The 21,649-nt window shown below is 35.9% G+C and overlaps 2 protein-coding genes across 2 annotated transcripts; both read right to left on the reverse strand.

The window, feature by feature from the left end:
* On the reverse strand, positions 1–2,693 carry LOC140796389 (uncharacterized). The gene is made up of 2 exons (XM_073149408.1): positions 2,082–2,693; positions 1–669 (listed from the first exon to the last, which is right to left on the reverse strand). Exon 1 carries the CDS (start codon positions 2,590–2,592, stop codon positions 2,083–2,085), a length of 510 nt encoding a protein of 169 aa, XP_073005509.1. The 5' UTR covers positions 2,593–2,693; the 3' UTR covers positions 1–669; position 2,082.
* A 2,116-nt stretch (positions 2,694–4,809) lies between these two features.
* LOC140793116 (AP-1 complex subunit gamma-2-like) lies at positions 4,810–21,244 on the reverse strand. The gene is made up of 19 exons (XM_073144491.1): positions 20,946–21,244; positions 19,095–19,397; positions 18,820–18,961; positions 16,846–17,019; positions 16,464–16,643; positions 16,239–16,393; positions 15,778–15,868; positions 14,241–14,404; positions 12,631–12,685; positions 11,685–11,807; positions 11,501–11,596; positions 10,877–11,004; positions 9,105–9,209; positions 8,726–9,003; positions 8,154–8,255; positions 7,969–8,055; positions 7,709–7,884; positions 6,191–6,295; positions 4,810–5,388 (listed from the first exon to the last, which is right to left on the reverse strand). The coding sequence occupies exons 1-19, from the start codon at positions 20,975–20,977 to the stop codon at positions 5,293–5,295; spliced, it is 2,592 nt and encodes an 863-aa protein (XP_073000592.1). The 5' UTR covers positions 20,978–21,244; the 3' UTR covers positions 4,810–5,292.
* Between the last annotated feature and the right edge of the window lie 405 nt (positions 21,245–21,649).

Genomic DNA, 21,649 nt, shown 5'->3' on the forward strand with positions numbered 1-21,649 from the left:
TCAAATATTATTGTTAACTGTTAGTATGTGCAGCTGCATGTGACACTGGCTCCATGTAATGGTGTTGCCAAAAGAAAATAATACAAAAGTGTAAATATTAATTAAAAGAGAGACAAGCATGTTAAAGTCTGGTAGCCTTAGGATCCTTTTGCAACATGAACTTAGCTGTTCAAGCCAGGAATTTCCTCTCTATCAATTGCAATCAAGTGTGATATTGACAGGAATATTGAGGAAATTTCGTGGAATTGACAGGCAAAATTGGAGAACCATCTAACTTGGATGGAAGCCCACTTTGTGGGACTCCATTTGCACTTAAAAGGAATCTTTTTGTCCTGGTTAAAGTTCTTCTCGGCTGCCAAATATCTGCAAGTTTCTAAATTATAGTCGCTATCTCCAACATCGGAGATGCATACTTGCAGAGAGAACTCCTATGCCAATACATTTTTTTTTCCTCTTCTTGAGAGATTCATATGTACTACTTTTCTTGTTGGTTTATGTATAGTTTCATCATTGGGCTTCAAATACCTGCTGCTCTCGTGTTATCTCACTCCTTAAATATTCTCTTTCTTCTTGAAGTCTACTTTTGAGAAATAATCTTTCCCAAAAATACCTCCTTTATCCTTTCACCAGCCTCTTCAGTCTCTCACTGTCTGAAGAATCTCCAATTTTCTTTAAGCATGATAACAAGAGAAAAAAGGGGCTGGATAAGTGGAAAGAGAAAGGATGTGCAATCAATTAAAATCACATACTATATATAATTCACAAGAAAGGGCTAGTTAGGAAAAGAACAGATGATTCAGAAATTCGAAAAATGTTCTCTTTCACCTATTAAAGGAAATTTCTGTATCCAAAGAAGTCAAATTGAATCTAAACTCTTTTATGGTTCCTGTGCCCTGAATTCTGATGATTGTGAGTTGATTGTTCATGGATCCATGATCTACCTTAATTAGCATCTGGAAATTTTGATCTACTGAGTCCTTGGTTTAATGAAACAAAATTTGTTTGTCCTACTGACATGGTCAGAAAATACTTTAATCAGAAGATGACCAAAAGGGAAGAACACAAAGAGGCACAGGAACAATTGAAGTAGCACATCAGATCATAGTTATTACATCATAGAGAATTAAAATCACCAAACCAGTAGACTCACATATTTCATAACACCTCCTGCATAATGGACCTTTCTTCTTCTTCCCATGGGCTTTAGTTTTAGTTGGGCTGGACAATATACTAATCCTTTCATATACTGGGCTACTGGGCTCATGGCCTCATGGGCTAAGGTTAGTTCTCATGCATAATTTTAATTCTATATACTATGTCTTTAAACTAAAGCTAAGGTGTGATCAGAGTCACAAACCACTGTATCTTATAAACAAATCATAATGCACTAAAAAGTCATCCTTAGCCACACTTGTGATCTTTCCATATCGTTTGTTTGGTAGGTACCGGTCTGTTCCACAAACTAGATTAAAATTTTAAGGCAACTTACAAAATAATTCCAAGAGGCTCAGATATGGTCATGATTGAACCATCCACTTGAGCATTGGAAAAGGGGAAAGGGGAAAAAAAGGTAATTAAGATTTTCCACCCATCTCGCATTAAAACTGTGTCTCGATCAAGACAAGCCACCAGATTGGTCCCTAGGTTAGAATTAATACATAGAAATTAGCAATAAGACCCACCTTTTGGTATATTCTAAGCCCAAGGATAATTTCTTATCTCATTCCATCGTCATCATTAGAAATCTTTACTTTAATAATATTAGTCAAACTAGCATCCACCTCTATAAAAGTAATGCTAAATTTTTCATCAAAACTAATCAAGTAATATGAACACTGTATCATAAGAGAGATGATATGCCAAGTTGAAGAAATTTCTTTTCCGACTGGACTGTGTTATATATACGGGAGTCGAGAAAAGAAAGGGAAAAAAAGAGGAAATATAAAATGTCGAAAATGTAGTATTGACATTATTTTTACAGCTAAACATCACCATCGATCTCAACTAAGCAAGCTAATAACGAGAAGGACAATTAACATTTTCTTTATCGGAAATTGAATTCCAGGTAACGTGCGCCTCACCTCAAACCTGTACCCCTCCGGCGACGAACAGAGGTGGCGCGTCACGTCCCCCGAGGTCCATTGACGAATTCGCCGTCAACGGCGGCCCGGCGAACCGAGCGGAGAAGTCGCGATACCCGACGTAATCCCCCTCCGGGCTTGCGCCGTGGCCCTCGTCGAAGTTTAGGGCGTAGCTAAGCGGATCGTACTGGAACCTCGCGGATCCGGCTCCCGCTCCCCCGTGGTGCCTAGGGTTCCTATTGAACCGCCGGATGAAGGTCTTCCACCGGGGGCCAGCGACGAGCTCCGACCACTCCCTCACCTTCATCAGCGCCCTCAGTCCCCTGCTCCACCACGGCGACCGCCGCTCGTCGCCGGACCTCTCGCTCGCCCGCATCCGATCCCACCACTCCGCGTCCAGCGACGGCGCCTCCGGACGCCGGCGTGAAGAAGACCAGGGGATGCAGAAGAAGCACCATCTCCGGCCAGCTAAGGCGTCGTCGAGGGGATCCGAGTGCGACCCCGTCTCCATGAAACACTTAACCCTAGAGGTCGAGGGGATCTTCGTCGGTCTCCGCTGTTTCCTCTTTCTTGATTGGAGAGAGAGAGAGAGAGAGAGAGAGGGAGAGGGAGAGAAGGCTTGGGTTTAATACAAGGGGGAGGATGGGTAACGTGGATATTCTTAAATGGATGGATATAGTTGGAAAAGGTGGGTCCCCGCACTTTTTTTGCCAACACCCAATAGGATCACAGGGTGTAATACGGGAAGATGATGAGTTGTCTCCGATGTCCTACTCGGCTTGTTCTAAATAATATCCCTCTACCTCCCCATGTATATTAATGAGCATTATACTTTATTATTATTATTATTATTTAATATCTCCTCTCGTATTATAACTGTTGAATATTATTAATTAATTAATTAATTGGTGCCTCTTGAAGCAGTTAGAAGTCTTGATCTACTTAGCTCTAATCAATTAATTATTTAGCATTTGTTAGCCCTAATTATCCTAAAATTTAACGTTGCAAGTAATCCAATCCATAAATCATCATCCTAATCATTGGTCCCCCATGCTGCACGAATGCGATCCCACCAAAAGAGAGATATAAATCGGTTGAGAGAATCTCTATTCACCAAACTTGTGTCCTATTTTACTCCTTAAACTTTCCTCACAAGTTTTGGTAGATCGTCCTAATTAATCATAATGGTAGGTGAATGAATATATGGTGCAAGTTAATCGATTATTAGATATAGTTTCATATGTGAATGAATTCTAAACCCTTTCCTAACAAATTTCGTCCAAAACTAAGAAGCTAAATAGAAGGAGCCAAAGGCCAAGGTCCCCATTGGCAGTGGAAGAGAGCCAGGGTACTGCTGGATTGGCGACAAAAAAAAAAGAAGATGTCTAGAGGAAAAAATTAACAAGATAAGTTATGCCAATCACAATTAGATTGTTCTTTTTTTTACTCAAAACATGAGGGATAAATTTTAAGACAAAGTAGATAACAGTAAAAGAACACCTTAGTCTATCTAATGCAAGCCTTCCCATGCATTTGGAATGCCTAGGAAAAGAAATCCTAAAGGCCTAGTACCACCATCTCGATCAAGTTTAGGGGTGTAAGCTACGGTGGTTGACGAAGGCGGAATAGTCTTCCTATCTGTTGTTTAATAAGCAAGGAAAAACTCTCTGCTTTTGGGTGCCAGAGGAGGTAGTCATATATATACTCTTTTGCCTTTTTGTTGTTTATTTGTTCTGAAATGGTCTTCGTATCTGTAAGTGGATCAATAGATCTCTTATATGGTGATTCTTTTTGCATCCATGATCTTGTATTGATTGTTTCTATGTTCAGTTGGTGTCTGCTAAGAAGAATACAGAAAGATCTAAGGGACTCGAATATCAAGCAATGAATTAGAAGGAAGACCTTATGGTCATCTGATTTGTTCCTTTCACTAGTCACTATTTCTAGTTACATGATGGAGTAACTCATCTTGATGAGACTCTTGGTAAATGTATAACTTCCATCTAGTTTTGAATTGGTGAGCATTTTTGCACCTCTCATCGCTCCCAATCATCTGTTTAAAATCTCCAGTTCTTGTTCTTATTGTTAAACTTCATTTGACATAGATAGGCTCCAAGAGTGTCCCAGGTTTTCATGCGAGCTAGCGATAATTTGAGCTTATTGGATGACACTGACATATTTGAATCTGAGCAATCGGATGATAGGGAACAAGAGCAGCACTGAAGAAAGTTGGTATCTTTTTCAGCCACCAACTTGTCCTGATAATACTTTAACTTTATTAATTTGATTGTTAAAATATAAACATTTTTTTAGTTATTTAATATGTATTATATTTTACTTTATAAAATATTTAAATATTAATTAAGATTTAATTTTTATTATTAGAATAAAGTTTGGTGAAGTTATCACAAGTATGCGCATGCTAGATTTGTAAAAATCTAAACTTTTAAATAATAAATTATTAAAATTAAAATTTTGATGCACCAAAATCATAATTCAGCCACAACCACCTTGCAACACGAATCCTGTGAAGTAGACATGTCACATGTCGGCGGCCTCATTTGCCACCACAACAGATGTGTCGCCAAATTATTTTTTTAAATAGTGGAAAAACAACAAGACGAGTTCACAACTTCATATGCCAAGCACGGTTAGATTGTCATGCACCTTTTGATGTGAATCACTTTCAAATGTTATTTAGATCGAGTAACGGACATGACGCTAAAAATTTGATTGACAAACAAATTTTGTCTGATCAGGGATAAAATTTCTTTCACAAATGCTGCATCCAAGCCACTTACTTTCCATTTGGAAGTTTAACAAAGTATGTAACAGTAAGGAACAATTATGCATAAGTAAAATAGAAAATCAAGTATCTGCTACGCAGGATCATCATCTGCCTCAGGTTCCGCCATAATAACCTCATTGCTGCTCAGAGAAAGAGTTCTCCATGTACTTAAAAAGGCGATGGGTGATGTACAGGAACCACAAATGCATGTTCTAAGCTTGAGGATGACGCATTGATGGCTACTACTATACAATATGTAGGAAATAATAAATGACCAAAACGCTTAGCCTGTCTAGAAACCCCATGAATAGGGCAAAATGAAAAAGAAAAAGAAAAATCTCTCCCCAACTCCCGTCCCACAGTAAAAAGGAAAAAGGAACAAACAAAAAAAGACTAGCACAACAATCGGATCTGGAAATCACACTATAATCCAGGAGGGAAATTGGTGATTTGTCCTTGCTCCAATTTGTCCTCATTATTCACTTTGTAAGCTATCCTTATTCGCATGGCAAGGGATTTCTGGATCAGCAGAAAATAAAGAATCAGTCCTACAGAAATCTCAGTTAATGATGCTAATAAACAAAAACAACTCCAGATAAACTTATACTAGGCATTTCTCAGGAAAAAAATGTATAGTAGGTATGCTTTACATTGCAAGAGAAACAATCTTGAACCTTAATATATTCTCCTCAAAATTTGTTCCACATTCTGGTTTGAGGCGTTCTAATTTCTTAACAATTTAAATTATGACAGAACTAGAAGCAGCAATATAAAAGTTAAAAGGTAAAATCAAGTATTTAATGTCTTCGCAGAAGTGGATGAATTCACATTGATGTTCCACGATGATGCATCCTTTTCTGATGTCAAACATATCCCCACTTGTTTACAAGGTGACAATTAGCACAGAAGGTATCTATGAACCACTGATTATTATTTGCAATGTTTCACATTCATACAGTTCAAGATTGGGCAGCAGCAGCGTACTCGATAGTAGGGTATCAATAGTAAATGCATCAAGTATCCTTAATTTAAGGATAAAATTGGTCAAATTTAATAAACATCATTAATTAGGGTATGCTCTTTTTTTCTTGTTTAAGTTCTTTTGCTTAGCATTTGTGCTACCATGTTTCTTAAAGGTTATGTTTTAAAGCCAAATGTTGACTTGGCAGCTGGAATTTACTAGAGGAATAGTCTAGTTATACATCCAACTCTACAGCCTCTAAAAATACAGAAATAGAAGATATTCCAGAAGAGAGTTGGATCTTATGGACTTTATGTCATAACAAAGTCATAAGATATAAAAATTGGATAACTTGCATACCTGTCCATATTGAGTGTTAGTAACACTAAGTGTTTGTGCAATCGTCCCATTTCCACCTGCTGGAAGAGTGCTGCTGCTAGCTGGGTCCAAATGCAACTGTACAAACTGTGAAACAAGCAACAAGAAGATTCAACATCATCAGTATTTCAACTAATCAAGTCATCCAAATTGGAGAAAAAGAGAGATGTACAATGTTAAGGCTGTTGGATAAGAGTAGATGGAATATGCACAGACACAAGAGAGCTACTAATTAGCTGAAACCGTATGGACAAATATTAAAAAGTTTATCACTGCATGATGATGAGTAGCAGCTCATACTTGCATGAAATTGATCTATGAGTCAAAATCCTAATATCCTATATACTTATACTATATCGACATCTCATTTAGTTTCCTTGGAACTTCTAGCCCAAACAAATTTGCCTTCTCAATATCTATGCAAGTCCATGTCAGATAAACAAATATCACTCATCCTTAACAAGAGTAAAGTCAAAGAACATGTTGGTATTAGACCAAGCTCAATCTAGCCTTTCATGAAGTTTGAATCTACTTCACAGTTTACACCCATGGAGATTACTCTCAAAACATCTATTTTCCACTGAACAATTGGCACCTAAGATGGTAATGCATAATTATGGCATGCCTGCCAACCTCATTCTCCATTGATAATACCTGAATCACCAAAAGAGATTCAATGATTTGTTCACAATAATTATCTGTTGGGGTTTATGATTTCTTGATTTGCAATTCTAGCGAACAGTATGCACATGGCAGATGGAATGCTGATTATGCAGCCATCTTCTTACATGAAGAATAATATCAAGTAGCTTCTAGAGGACTAAAGTTTCTTACACTTAGTCAGGATAATATATAAAACATGATTCAATTTTATTTATTTCCAGCATAAATTCATCATTGAAAGTCTGTTTCCTCCAAAACACTAATTTCACCAACACCAAGTAACCAAGAGAATAACTATATTGCATTTGACAATTTCTGCTAGCTAAACAAAAAAATAGAAGAGATAATAAGCAGTTAGCACTTGTGATTTGTATCTTGTAGCCAAAATTATACAAAATAATTAGACAACATCAATGGCAAGCCTTTGCTCAGTTTCAACACTAGTTCCGCTTGACCAGGTCCTGTAAATGTTTCATTTTGAGCATGCCTAGTTCGGGCTCCAAAGTTTCCTAAGGAAATTTTAGAACAGGCCTAACAGAATTCAGTCTGGCTCTACTGATTTCATTCGTGATAGAACCAACACTTTAATATTAGACCTAAATTGCAAAATCCCAGGAAAAGCCCAAGGCTGTTTGGTCAACCCAGCACATTGACACCCCTGGAGTAATCGCAGTAGTCAAAGTTGTAAGGCAGCAAGGTTTCTATCGGTTACTCCTTTGGCATATAAATCACAAAAAAAATGATGTCCTCATATGATTAAATGTGTTAAAAAAAACTGCAAATTTGAAGCCATCCATTTTCTACACAACTCAAAATATAATATTACTAATGTTATACCTTTGGCACAGCTGCCTGGAAAACGAAATCTGTATAAATACTCGATGATAGATTTGTAAATGTAGCATGGATCAAGGTCACTTGTGGTTTTTCAGGTTGCTTTGTGAAGTTGAATGTTATCTTCAAGGTGCTGCTCTGGAAAGCCGTGATAGATGGATAAACCAGATTTTCCTCTTCTGTTTAAACAAGAAAAGCAATCGATCACGATGAAATTATTCATTGCGTACAATCTTAAAAATATTAGCACCAAGAGAACTCACTGGAAGGAGTTGTATTTGATGGAAAGCCATCTAGCAGATCCACTACTAGAGATGTAACAGGAGTAGATTTCTTTTCTGCTGCATTCCCTAAGATGTAAAATGTAAATCCAGAATTAGTGCATATGAATTGAGAGAGAGGGAGATTGAAAAGACATGATCCACTAGAATGACTAAAGAAGTGCTACCCTCATTGGATGAAATAACATTAGATGCCGATGAACCATTTTGTACAGGAGATGTTCCAATTGACAAAAGATCCATTAGAATGTCAGTACTGGCCGACGGGGCTACACCATATCATGCAAAGAAAAAAATAAACTCATGAGGCTCCAATAAATCATCTAATCACCTAGAAGAACATCCAGAATAGCAGAAACTTCTGGAAGTATGAACAATACCAATTGATTTTACCTAAGCTAAGACCAAGAATTTAACTACCAATGTAATCTAAGAAACAACATATTTGTCGGTTAAAAATTGGCAGTAACTGGTAAATCAGTCCAAGGCTAGAGAATTTACTAAGAGTTGTGCTTGAATATAGACAAATAAACCACAATTTCTAAAGTACAACTGATAACAAATGTGCAACTAAATAGAAACTTGTGTTCCATTCATACCAAAAGAACATAGGGGCAATTTCGGTAAAAGAGTACTATTTGCAAGATCTCTTCAAGACACAAGCTTTAAACTAAGAGTAAGCCAGTCCACATAGAAGGAAACAAAAAAAAAATAATAAAGTATAAGAAAAAAAATAAACCTGCTGATGATGAATCTGTCAATCCAATGCCCAAAAGATCATGTAGAAAATCAGTAGGGGTTGAAGCAGGAGCTGGCGTATCATCGGAGCTTAAATCAAGTAGATCAACTAGGGGAGCAGATGGTGGTTTGGCTACACCATTCGGAAGCTTAAGTGAAGCTCCAGAGGAGGTTGATCTATTTGACTTATCTGCTGAAAGAGTTGCTTGTGATGCACCTGTTCTCTTTCCTATATAAGTTGACTCATCCAAGACAGGCATCCTTTCAACCAATGACGATCTGCAAATAAATGAATGGTACAAAAAAGATGCATTGGTTCAGCCACAAGAACCTTAAAATAATATTTTTACATCATGGTGGCTGAATAGCCTGTTACCCACTTGATACCCTGATGTCTTTGGATAATAGAATTGAATTCAATTGATCTTTGCTGTAACTCTAGCATTAGGCTCCCTTTATGCTGTGTGATTATCTCCCTTATCCTCCTGGCAAATCAAATAACAAAAACAAACAGAAATAATGCTATTGAAATATAGAAAGATAACAAAAAGGTATCATATTTTAAGAATTAGGCTACCACTGCAGAGGGAAGATATTGCTCCTCATTGACTACAATATGAAGGTATTAATGTCTAAATATGGAAGAGCTAGCATAATAAAAGAATCAAATAAAAAGAGAACCAGAAGAAACAGTAGCAATATTCTAAATACAGCCCTATTACAAACATCATGGTCTAAATATAGAAGAGCTAGCATAATAAAAGAATCAAATGAAAAGAAAAACAGAAGAAACAAGTTACGAACCAGATCTGAACCAATTTGACGTAAGAAAATTATGAAAATTTATATGATGATTACCTCGGAATTTAGAATTCTAATGGTTTTAGTTTCACATAAATCGGAGGTCAAGATGAAAAGATACAAATAAAATAATGGAGGAAAGTCAGAACGGGATAGATCGGTAATATCCGGAATTACGACGGTCATTGAAGAGTGTCAAACGGCCAAGGATGGTGATGGACGGCCGTATAATAGGGTGGCTCATGGTGGTGGACAGTGACCAGGATTTAGAGGTAAAATTAAGGTTCTAATTTAGATCTACTCCTAGGAAAATAAACGGCTATAATTAATTTACTTCTACTTCTAAATTATCTTACTCTTACTCCTAAAATAAACTCAAGACAAATAATTTCTCAATGCTTCGATACTTAAACAAAGAAACTCAGCCCCTCTATATAGAGATTAGGTACAATGAGTCATACTCGAACTAACCATAAATACTTATACGACTTAAACTAGGATTTGTCTTAAATTAATTGAACTTGTCTTAGTGGCTCACACGACTTAACTAGATTTACCTTAAGGACTTACATTACATAATTAGATTTCTTTTTAAGGGCTTATATTATGAATTAATTAAAAAAATAAAAAATTTGATCTGTCGAGTCTAATGTTCCCATGATGTGATTCAATCTGACCCGGTTTACATCAAAACAGTAGCGATATTCTAAATACAGTAATATTAAAAACATCAAATTTTCAAAAGCATGGCAACCTTTAAAACTCAAGATTCAGTGATAGCATGATTAAAAACATAAGTAAGAAAAAACAGACTTACAAAAGTGAATCACAAACATTCCCCATCGATCTACACTATTCCTCTGCCTATTCTAGTTTGTAAGAGCATAAACTACAATGAAGAAGTCTACCACCCAAATGATCTTATAGCTTGTAGGGCAACTCCCTCTTTTGTCTACACTATTCCTTTGTATAGAGGATTTTCTAAATGCACTGCTCCTAGTTTGCAAGAGCATTAACTACAATGAAGAAGTCTACAAGCCAACTAATCTTACAGCTTTTAAGGCAAGTCCCTCTTATGTCACTTTACTTTGACTAGGGAGTTTGGTACTAATTGCTAGAGGGTTGATATCAAGTTGACAATAAGTCATAAAAAATTGAAATTTATCAATTATTATGGTAGCATTCACATCTTTGAGCCTTTCCTATCTAACCCTACATTGTAGTGGAATGGTTCAGCTAATGGTTTGGCTGACTATGATGTCTATTAGACTCTATACGAGTAAATGACATAAATACACTCAAAAAGGGGAGCAAAAAAGTTGTTTGGTGAATCCAATTAGACAACACTTACTCTGAGGTTGGTGGAAATCGTGAGGAGAGCTTCAAAAGTGCAACCAAAGACATTGCTCGAGTTGTAATATCTGAAGAATGATGCTTTAAGGAAAGCTCTACAACATCCACAACATCAAATTCTGTAACCTGCATAATAGAATTGTTTTGGTCATTTTCTTTGACAACCATGAACATCCTATCCTTACCATTTATATATTGAAGGCATACTTCCAAGCATGAAAGTCTTTAATCCCAAACAGCCAACAAGGAACTTCTCATCAACTCTGCAGAGTTACTTAATTTTGAATTTATGAGAGTAATATGCATGTTCCACAATGAGCTTTCAGGTGAAAGGGGTATTATGCAGTCCCTCCAATATGTTAAAAAGATATTATTCTCATAAATACTAATACATTAAAAATCCTTGATCCAGACCAATTATCAAGAAAAAAAATTGTGGTGTCTAACTCCAGACATATTTCTAGCTAAAAAGTGAAAAGCATGGTCTGTTTTGTTTGTGATTGAGCAAATGCCACCATTGTAAAATGATCATGCTTTGAAATAAGGGAAGCTTAGAACATAGCAGTGTTAACAAAAGTAATTTATGTTAAGTAGTTATGAATTGGAGAAGTAATGCACTAACCGTCATTGGTTCCTCCACTTCCAGGACTCCAATATTATTGACCAGCATCTCACCGTATTCGCCGATGCACCACACAGCTACGCGTACTAAACTTTCCTAAGCAATTAAATACCAAAAGACTTGAAGCAAGGTGAACACAGGAAAGCATGCACCTTTAACAAAAGAAATGAGTAGATCTTCATACCTGTCCACATGACGTTGCAAGTGCCTTGTATAATGACCTCACAGAGTATCCTTGAAGGTCTGGTGCATTGCTTATGACAACAATAAGAGCATGCCAAACATCATCTTTTACATATCTTCCAGCCTGTTAAAATATCATAAAAAGATGAGAATGAAATTTTATGATACCTCATGGGCAAAAAGAAAGGAGAAAGCCATCCAAAATAGTACATGTACTTCTCAAGATTTCAAGGAGTAACACAATTTAAAATCATCCACAGATATGCATGTATAAAATTAATCAATAAATTGCTAACAGCTACTGATAACATCAAAAATCATTTATTAAAAGTTAGTCATTTTCTTGTCCAGTAAGAATCTGTCAATTATATTTTAAGATCAGAAAGCACAAGGAGATAATAGCATATGCAGGAACAATATAAAACTGAAGTCTTCATTAAACGCCTGATAGACTTACTGGTTTCCTACCAAGTACCAATCACAAACCAATTGCATGTAAGAGCACCATCTGTTCTCTAATTTGCAGTGAAGTTTTTTCAAAGATGTCATCAGAATATTTTGCTACATAACTAGCTTTAAATGAATAAGAGGATGACTTCCCCAGAAAATTGAACTTGTTAAAGGGGTATATGTCAAGCATCAACAAATTCAACAAGGACAAATAATACAGTGAAAATAACAAATCGACGTGAACTACTTGATATAAGTGGTTTCTGAAAGTGATCAGGCAACAGATTCAAGTTTGACAGAAGCACACCTCCAGTAGCAAGGATGAAGTGCACTACATAACATAAAGTAATAAAAAGAAAGGAAAAGATGTAAAGATCATATAAGTAATTTGACATTGATGCAACAAATTAAACAAAAAGGAATTGGCATTACACAGAAAAACTTGAACTTTTTTTTTTAATTCCAAGATCATTTGTGAAAATTACTCTCTCACCTACCAGAGATAAGACCTTGAACATTTGATCTACGTACCACAGCTTCTCTTGAGAAAACCTACAAAACATCAGGGACCCAAATAAGCTATCTGAAAGTGTCTATCAAGACAAAAAGAGCAATCATTGAGGTGAAAAATATGTTAGTTGCAAGATAGAACTATTTTATCCTTAAAATACAAACATAACAACACTTTCCCTCCACAGGAAGAAGTTCATTGCAAGATTTTGCAACTAAACAGGAGAAATGTTGGCTCTGATCATTTAAAGTTGTTAAATTGACAGCAAATTGACCTTAATTCCATTTTTGTTGCCAAAAATACAAACATTGCATCAAAACTCAAAAGGTGCATCTTAATTTTCTTTTCTTTTTTTCAGTACTTTCGATTTCATAACTCATTGCTGGTTTATTTGTAAGCAAATGGTAAGAAAATGAAGTACTAAGTAAAATCATTATTTGAAGCCTTAGGAACATCATATTCCTCTCATAATCTCTGTGCTTTTCCTTGTTCTGAAACTCAATGATTGGAACGCTACCTTTTCCCTACAATGGAACTCACCGTCAAGCACCAGAGATCAAACAATCAGGACTCCTTTTATTCCCCCTTCTAAGGCAGAATTGACCTATACCCTCAACACTAGTCTCCCCTCTCTGATGCAAAAAACTGCTTCTTGATATTCTAGCTCCCCATTCTCCAAGTTTAAATATATGGTTCAGGTTTCTTGTGTAAAGACTTTGTAGCAATGGATGCTTGTGTTAGTTGGATCTTTCAAACCATGAGGTACTTCATAAGTTATTATAAATTAGTTTATAATTTTCTAGAAAAGGATATGCGTGAATTCTTATGAATGCTTTTCTCATCTAGAAAATTAACATCGACTCTGCTGCATTACTGCCAGATGCTTAATGCCAGGGAGCGGGAGCAGTTGCAGTATGAAAGAGACCATAATAATGCTTAAACATTACCTCATGATCTCCATTTGATTATGTTGCTGGATTTCCATGTTTATACTCATACTTACAATACTCTATGTTGAGGTGTAAAAAAAAGTTGTCTGGATGCACAAGACTTCCACAGTTCCACCTACGTAGGGTCTGTGGAGCGCAAGAAGCCTGTGGTCTTATCCTCATAATAGGAAAAGGGTATTTCGGTGACTGTATTGAACACAAGATTTTATCCTAGATATCTTTTAACCTATTACTGTGAAGAAGGATTCTGTATGTAGCAGGCCGACATACATCAATGACACGAATATAGGTTATCAAGTACATTAATTTAGAAAGGAATGTCAGTAAATTGGTCTCAACCTGAGTATAGGATGGCCCATTTTAGTGGAGAAACAAAAGATGCAACCAAATGTGTATGTAATTATTGTTTTCAAAATGTGAAAGACAGACAATATATATGAGCCAAACATGTTTTGAAAATTGTAAAACAAATGGTCACTTCTATAAGAAATTAAGAACATGAAGATGATGACTGTAAAGGATTGGCCAAATAAACTTACTATAATAAAAAGTTGTTAAGCACATGAACGTGAAGATAATACTCGTATAAATCATTTGATTTATACATAACTACACTTGAGTAGAACTTGTGAGTATTGGAACTTACTTTTCAACAATTGCACAAATTTTGTCACTCAGATCTCCCTTGAATTCTTGATCAGTTACTTCTAGATAGTCAATGAGTTCCTTAGTCAAAGGTTTTACATTGGTATCATTGACTAATAGAAAAGCAAGTTCAAGGGCCCTTTTCCGAATTGAGGCATCAGAATCCTGGAAGTTGCATAAGAAATCATAACCTTTTAATTACTGAATCAAACACTACAAAAAACCATTAGGCAGCTTACAATAATTACAGTAAAAATATTTACATAAAGAGTAAGCAAAACGAAAGAATTCTGTTCAACTTATTGGATGAAAAAGAGTCATCAAAGCATAAATTTATTTCAAAATCTACTTCAAGATGAAACAAAGAATGAGGCGCAATTATTAGCACACAATCAATCACAAACGCGTAGGGAGCTTGCACAAACACAAAGTAGAATAAACTAAACAGCTAAACTATAAAGTACTTCTAGTAAAAATTATAATAATGAATATTGTCCTAGACCATGTACATTCCCAACATGTCCTCCAGAGAAAATTAAGGGGGAATAGTTAGGATAACACGGTTACCAATATTTGAGTGGGAGTAGTATGCCTGGAAAAAGGCCTTTGCGTTTTCTCTTTCTAAAGTGAAGCTCCTCATATCACCTACGGCAGCAAACGGACTGAAATAAAAATTATATGATTCAACCTCAGACCAAATAATAGCATTTTCTGGCCGGAATAACCCAGAAAATGAGTTGGAGTCCAAAAACTGCTCTTGAATCTTTCACGTCGTAATGTTATCTCGTTTGCTTTAGATCAAGAGCAGAACAGACTAGTTTCTTTAACCTTATCTCTTGACATGGAATGCTCTCCTACTGTAAATTCACTCTCATATGAAAATGAAGAAGGTTGCTCCCCTTTTGTCTGGTACCTTTCTCATCCCTTCAGTATCACATTACATTTGCATCACTAGAAATCTAGAAGTTTGTGCAGACTTAGATTCCATTTCATAGATATTCAACTAACATTGACTGGGCAATGTTTGGTTTTTCAATTTGCAGATCCCAACCATTTAGATCCATTAGATCACAAGTTGTATTATTCCCCAGGAGGGTCCCTCTAGAGTTCTTCTGAGGTTCCTATCTATTTAGCCCTCAATTTCTGACTCAATTTCCCATCAGATTGATCAGCAGATTCAATGCACCAACTATTAAGTGGCTTCTTTACACTCCAAGAAAATATTTATATGTTAAAGGATTCAGAAGCTGCAACACCATTTCAATAATTCAAATATTGATGACTGATGAACTATCCAGCAGTACAGCTTTAATTTCATATTCAGGACATAGAACTTGGGAAATGGGATTCAGCTCTAACACATTGCTGGAAGTACATTAAGCAGGTCTCAAAAGAGAAATTATAATTATTCTACAGAAACGGCCACAACTTGAGTATTTGAATTTAAATATAAAGCACATTTTCAGTAAACAGAGGAAACTATCAAATCCGGAAATCTATATTTCCACTTCTTGCAAACAGAAAGAGACACATATTACCTTGACACATTCTAATATTGTTGTCCGATGCCTCTGCACAGCTTGAGTATCTACTGCAATAGCCTTCATGAGCATGTTTAGTGCAACATATCTGGAGGAAAAGAAAGAGATAGTTAAAAAATATCCTACCCAACTCCATGATGGTATCGGATGCACAGATGATCAGAAATAATTCTCGACCACTATTTTCCATAATACTGCAAGTCATTTTACTGTTAGGCACACCAATTTATAGGGGAAAAAAAGAAGATTATAGAACAATGCAAAACTTAAAGGCCAGCTGGACAATTGCATTCCTACTCTGTAACATTAGGAACATTTTAAAGAGTTCCCAAGCTCAAAACTCACAAGGATGCAGAAATATCAGATTCTACTAACTATCATAAATTGTATACAGTTCTAAAAGAGTAGGATATATTTGTTTAAGAATACAAACCATAGACTTTAAAATGAGAAGTAACCTGATATTGTTATCACGATTAGATAAGAATCTTCCCAAAATATTGATTGCAAGAACACGTAGGCCGCTAGAAGCATCTATTCCCATGATAGTCTCAACACATTCATACAAAATAGCATTCCCAGCATTTTTGTTTGATTCGGTTTTCGTTGAAACCTACAAATGGAATGTAAGAGACACAAAATAGAGTAAATAATAAGAAATATCAATTGTGCCTAAAATTGACCTGAGCAAGAATGTCATTCATATATTCACTAGAATCTGCATCTCCTTGGCCCAACATGCGCATGAGCCTAAGCACACGAATGTGTAAGAAAGGGTCTGTGATACCAGCAATGTCATATTCGGGTGCATATGGACTATTTGACACATCTTTCAATATTCTGACCAATCCTTCTATGCAAGTCTACAATCATAAAATCAACTTGTCAAGAAAAGCAACAAAACAACTAAAAGCAAAGAGACCAATACAGATAAAAAAACGAACATGTACACTCATACTCTCAAACAAATCAAGAGAGTTCTATGATAATGTACAATTTGTGAAAGGTCCATGTCTGAAAAAAAAAAAACATTGATGTAGATGATGATAATGATGCACACAGCACCTTTCTCAAGTATTCCAACGCATCTGTGCTAGCTTTACATAGATCTGTACAGAGCTGAACACCAGCTATTAGAACTCCATGATGCTTTTCCTTCAGTAATGAAGCAGCGGGACTCATAAAGTTCTCTGCCAAATCTGTAACCTTTCTTATTATCCTTATAGAGCACAAAGCAGCCTAAGGAACAAGAAAAACTTTGTTTCAGTGAATAATAAAGGAAATTGATAAGCATGCAGTATAAATTATCTAGAGATAAAGTTGACTACAATGCCCTTCTGAAAGAATAATAGTTATAAAATTGCATGCAGTATAAATTATCTAGAGATAAAGTTGACTACAATGCCCTTCTGAAAGAATAATAGTTATAAAATTGTATGACGCAGAGGGGATGAAACTACCCAAAGGACTAACGTTGATCCAAGTCTTCATCAAATTGCATTAGTTAAAAAGGTGTGAAGTAACATGTCCATCAGAAGAATGGCAGTAGTGCATGATATAACGTCAAGTAAACAGCAAGTTCCATGAACATATCCCTATCCAATATGTTCAAGATAACTAAATTATTGGTTTAGAATGGCTTCCAACCTAAACTATACATTCTGGAGCAATTTAATCCCCATAGTTATGTTAAGCATAAAGCAACACAACAACTATTTCGAATCAGCTGCTTAGATACTCCCTCTATCAAAGGAATCCCAAGAGGCTCTTGTCAATATGAGGTCTTGGAAGAGAGGAATTATGCAGCCATAAACCCATTAATAGAGAGGCTATTTCTTCTGCATGAACACAGGCACCTATCTGAACTCAATGACTACATATTAGAACACCATTTTAAACTATTGGGTCATGAAGCAACCTAACAGTTAACCCAACCCTCAAGTGTTATTAAGCAAGGAAAGGAAATCTATAACATCAAGCAAGTATAGGAGAGTCTCTTGCAGGAGTCAAAGCAAATATACCTCAACTAAATCATTTGTTCCAAAGATACTAGTTGCCTTCAAGAACTAGCTATCTTGCAAATACATGCATATGATTATAAAAGATGGCTAAGTATTCATTCTCTAGCTAAATTGAATTATCTGTAGAAGAATTGCTACTAAAAGATTTTTCTATGGGCGAGTCTACCTGGGATATGGTAAGCTAAATACCATGTCTATGGCTAGCAATCCCAGCCCCACATGAAAAAAAAACTTAAGAAGAGGCAGAATAATTTATTTCCTAGCATTTCTATATTAGAGTTTCTTGATTCTATTTTTAGTGCCACCATAACCCAATAACCCTCATTTATTGACAGATGATGAATTTGCAACCATACAAGGAGTTCAATATATAGTTGACACATTGCAAATTCTCCATCTTTTCTTCTTGATTCTCAGAGTATGCTAGATTTCTAACATATGTTTCTAGAATAGAAAATCAAGGTAATATATATGCGATCAGATTATCGAACTGCACTGAAGTGGCCATTCCCGTTCATGACATGCATGTTGGAAATTCTTTGAGGAGTTCGTAGTCCATAAGTTAGGCCTATATAAGGCACAAAGGAAATGCTTTCACTGGTTACTATGCACTGTGGACTTCTTATAAAACTAATAGAAGTGATTATCTTGTTGGCTCCACCAGCAAAGGAGAATTATAAAAAAGGTTATGCAAAGTTCCCTGTAATGCATTGTACATCGTTGAAAATGGCCAACAAAAAGAGAAAGAAAAAAAGATCAAAAGAAGCTGCATGCTCTTGAATACAGCTTAAATAAAAATAGTTAACATTAGGCACTAAGCAAACAAACAATGAACAAAGCACCTTCTAGGTTCCAAAGAAAAACAGTGAGAAAATTTATTTCCAAATAAGTACAAATACACACACTACAGTTTAAAGTCTCCAATATTACATTTAACGAGTACCGCACTCCAGCAGAGAAATTCATCCTAAGAATTACTAATAAATGAATATCCCCAGTTATAACAGGAAGGACTTACCTTCTTTTTAGTGTTTGGGTCTCTACTCTGCAGTAGCCTTTCTACTTCTGGTGCAAGATCTCGTGCCATTTCAGCAGAACATATATTTCCAAGAGCACAAAGAGCAAGGCCCACGATATACTGATTTGAATGATTTAGATCTCTGGGCATGTCAAGGATAAAAAATAACAGTAGTAGACTACCCTCAACATACAAAATCTATAATAAAGTGTAGAAATGTGAATTTTAGTGAAGACATAAACCAATGTACTATGCTACAACAAGTTGGTGGATACTGTTTCAAAGAATTTGTAACCAGCATAAGAACTTCTTGTCTTTCATCAAGAAGTAGCATAAGACCGAGATAACCAATTCGTTTCTCGGGAAATCCAGCAGAAGCTATCAACTTGAGACATTCCATTTGACCAAAATGAGTGGGATAACCAAGCATGTGAATGAACATGAGTTTTGCAAGATTACGGTGCCTATAATCTTGATCATTTTCACTAATTGCAGAACGTATAGCAGCACACTCTTTTCTTACAACTGCACGCTCTTCTGCAGCAGTTTTGCAAGCACGTATAGCTCGAATCATGTCCCTGCAGTTAAAAATTTCTGCTGAGCCAGCTTTGGTGATAAATGAAAACAAATCCACTAGAGCACACTAAATACAAAGTTAGCAACTGTCTAATATTGAATCAACATACAAGATAACATATCAATTCTAACCAACCTTTTGATGCTTGCATCAGCAAATAGTATTTCACTAGGAGCAATTTTATGTGGCAATTATTTCACCGACTATTTCATTATTATCATACATCCAATCCACTTTTCTTCAATTCTTTTGACACTATGTCTTACTTCCATTGGGTGCTATTTCTAGGTTACAAGAACTTGGACATTTGCTATTTCTAAAGAACTACTCATCTATCTCCACATCCTTGTCTAACTATGAAAACATGTTGTGCCCCATCATTCATGTACAAATAAAATGACCAACAAAATATAATTGCTATTATGATATCATATTAAAAGCCTCTTACAGAAAGAAACTTTGTCCATGTAACCATCTTGATTATAAGTTACAATTACTGCAACATTTTTCAATGTATTCTTCTAAATATCCAAACATTGATTCAAAATAAAGGAAGCATGCACCTTTTGGCATATTGACCATCAGAATGCAACTAAACATTAGTTTCTTAAGCTAGTTTGACTACATTGCATGTCATAAAATTTTCAAATTTTCAGAGTACTCCTTTTTTTACTTTTTCATTTTCTTTGTCTATAGGCTCCTTTCTAGTTGATTCCAACTAATAAGGTCTTAACTAATCAAAATATTCCAACATCTCTAGGTTCCTCTCAGACCTCGCCCCAATATTCTTGTAATAGGTGACAAGTTCATCACTGTCACATAAGCACTTATATAGATAAGGGCTCAAGGAACTAGCTAGTAATTTCCACTAAATAAATTTAATATTGCAATTCATAAAGAGTCGAAAGTTCAAGACAATAGCATATCTGGTGGCTAATATTCTCTTGAACTGCTTCAGACCTTTTACATGCCAAGGAAACTGATGATTTGAATTACTACAATTCATTCTCGTTTTCTCATTGGGTATATTTTCCAGACTCTCAATGTACAAATCCAGGTGCTTGAATTTCGATATTTATTTTCTTTTGGGACTTTACATGCCATTCACCATATTTACCAGAAAAAGACTAGTTTCAATACTTTTCACCATAAGTACAGCAAATAGCATGCCTCGACAAGAAAAAGCATGTCGTTTTCATATAACAACTGTAAATAATCAAATTTCCTCTCAAAAGTTTATGCTCTGCTCCTGCAATTCCCCTAATTCCCCATCTGATTCAACTAATACCGATTCTTTAATGCATTCTCGTCAAATCATAACCGATGACACAATTTCAAATTTGATTTCAATAAAGCAGCTAAATAGAATCACCACACCAGACTACAATCAAAAGATCTATTAATATGCCAACTAGATCGAGTAAGTCTACAAGCTCCAAAACAAACACGCTAAATCGAGCTGCTTCCGTTGGACAAATCCAAGATTTCATACAACCGAGATCAAGAATCGCATAATTTGGGTGACACGAAGGGAAGGATCGGATCTTACCTCAGCCGCGTGCCGGAGGAGAAGGGATTCATGGCTAAATCCGTGGCGAAGTCTCCCGCGAATCTCTTCAGCTCCCGATCGGACGACGAAGGAGGAAAACCCTAGGTCGCGGGAGGGAGGACCGCGACGCGAGATGCGAGATGCGAGATCCGAGTGAGAGACTAGAGAGATCTGAGAGGAGAGAGAAAAATAGAAGGCAGCGAGGTTGGATCTGAAGAAGAGAGAGTGGAGAGAACGGTAATATTTGGGCGTCTTCCCGTCGTTTTTGTTTTTTGTTTGTTTTTATTTATTTATTTCTCTTAATATGATGGGATTTAGATTAAGATTTAACGCATTACGATCGGTAAATATATTATATATGTAATATGTAGCCTCCTCCCAGTTTGCAACTGCGGTGTGACGTCACCTGAAGCCAATCCAGACTCGTTAGGCTTGAACCGGATCGGATCGGATCGGACACAATTCTAATGTGGAACGTAGCGATTGAATTCGAGTCGGATCATCTCCGGAACCAATAACTAATTGGGTACAATCTTAGAACCCGATTTCAACGGTGACAACAGTACGAGTATAATATATAAAGTGAGTTGATAATTATCAGAAAAAATTATATTTTTTTTACTATAAGCTTTCATTTATATCACTTTAACCTCGTATAATTATATTTTAAATTAAACTATTATTTTTTTAATTATATTTTATCA

This window comes from Typha latifolia, chromosome 1 (genome assembly GCF_019914945.1).
Source record: "Typha latifolia isolate L0001 chromosome 1, TyphaL0001v2, whole genome shotgun sequence".
In the NCBI taxonomy this organism is placed as follows: Eukaryota; Viridiplantae; Streptophyta; class Magnoliopsida; order Poales; family Typhaceae; genus Typha; species Typha latifolia.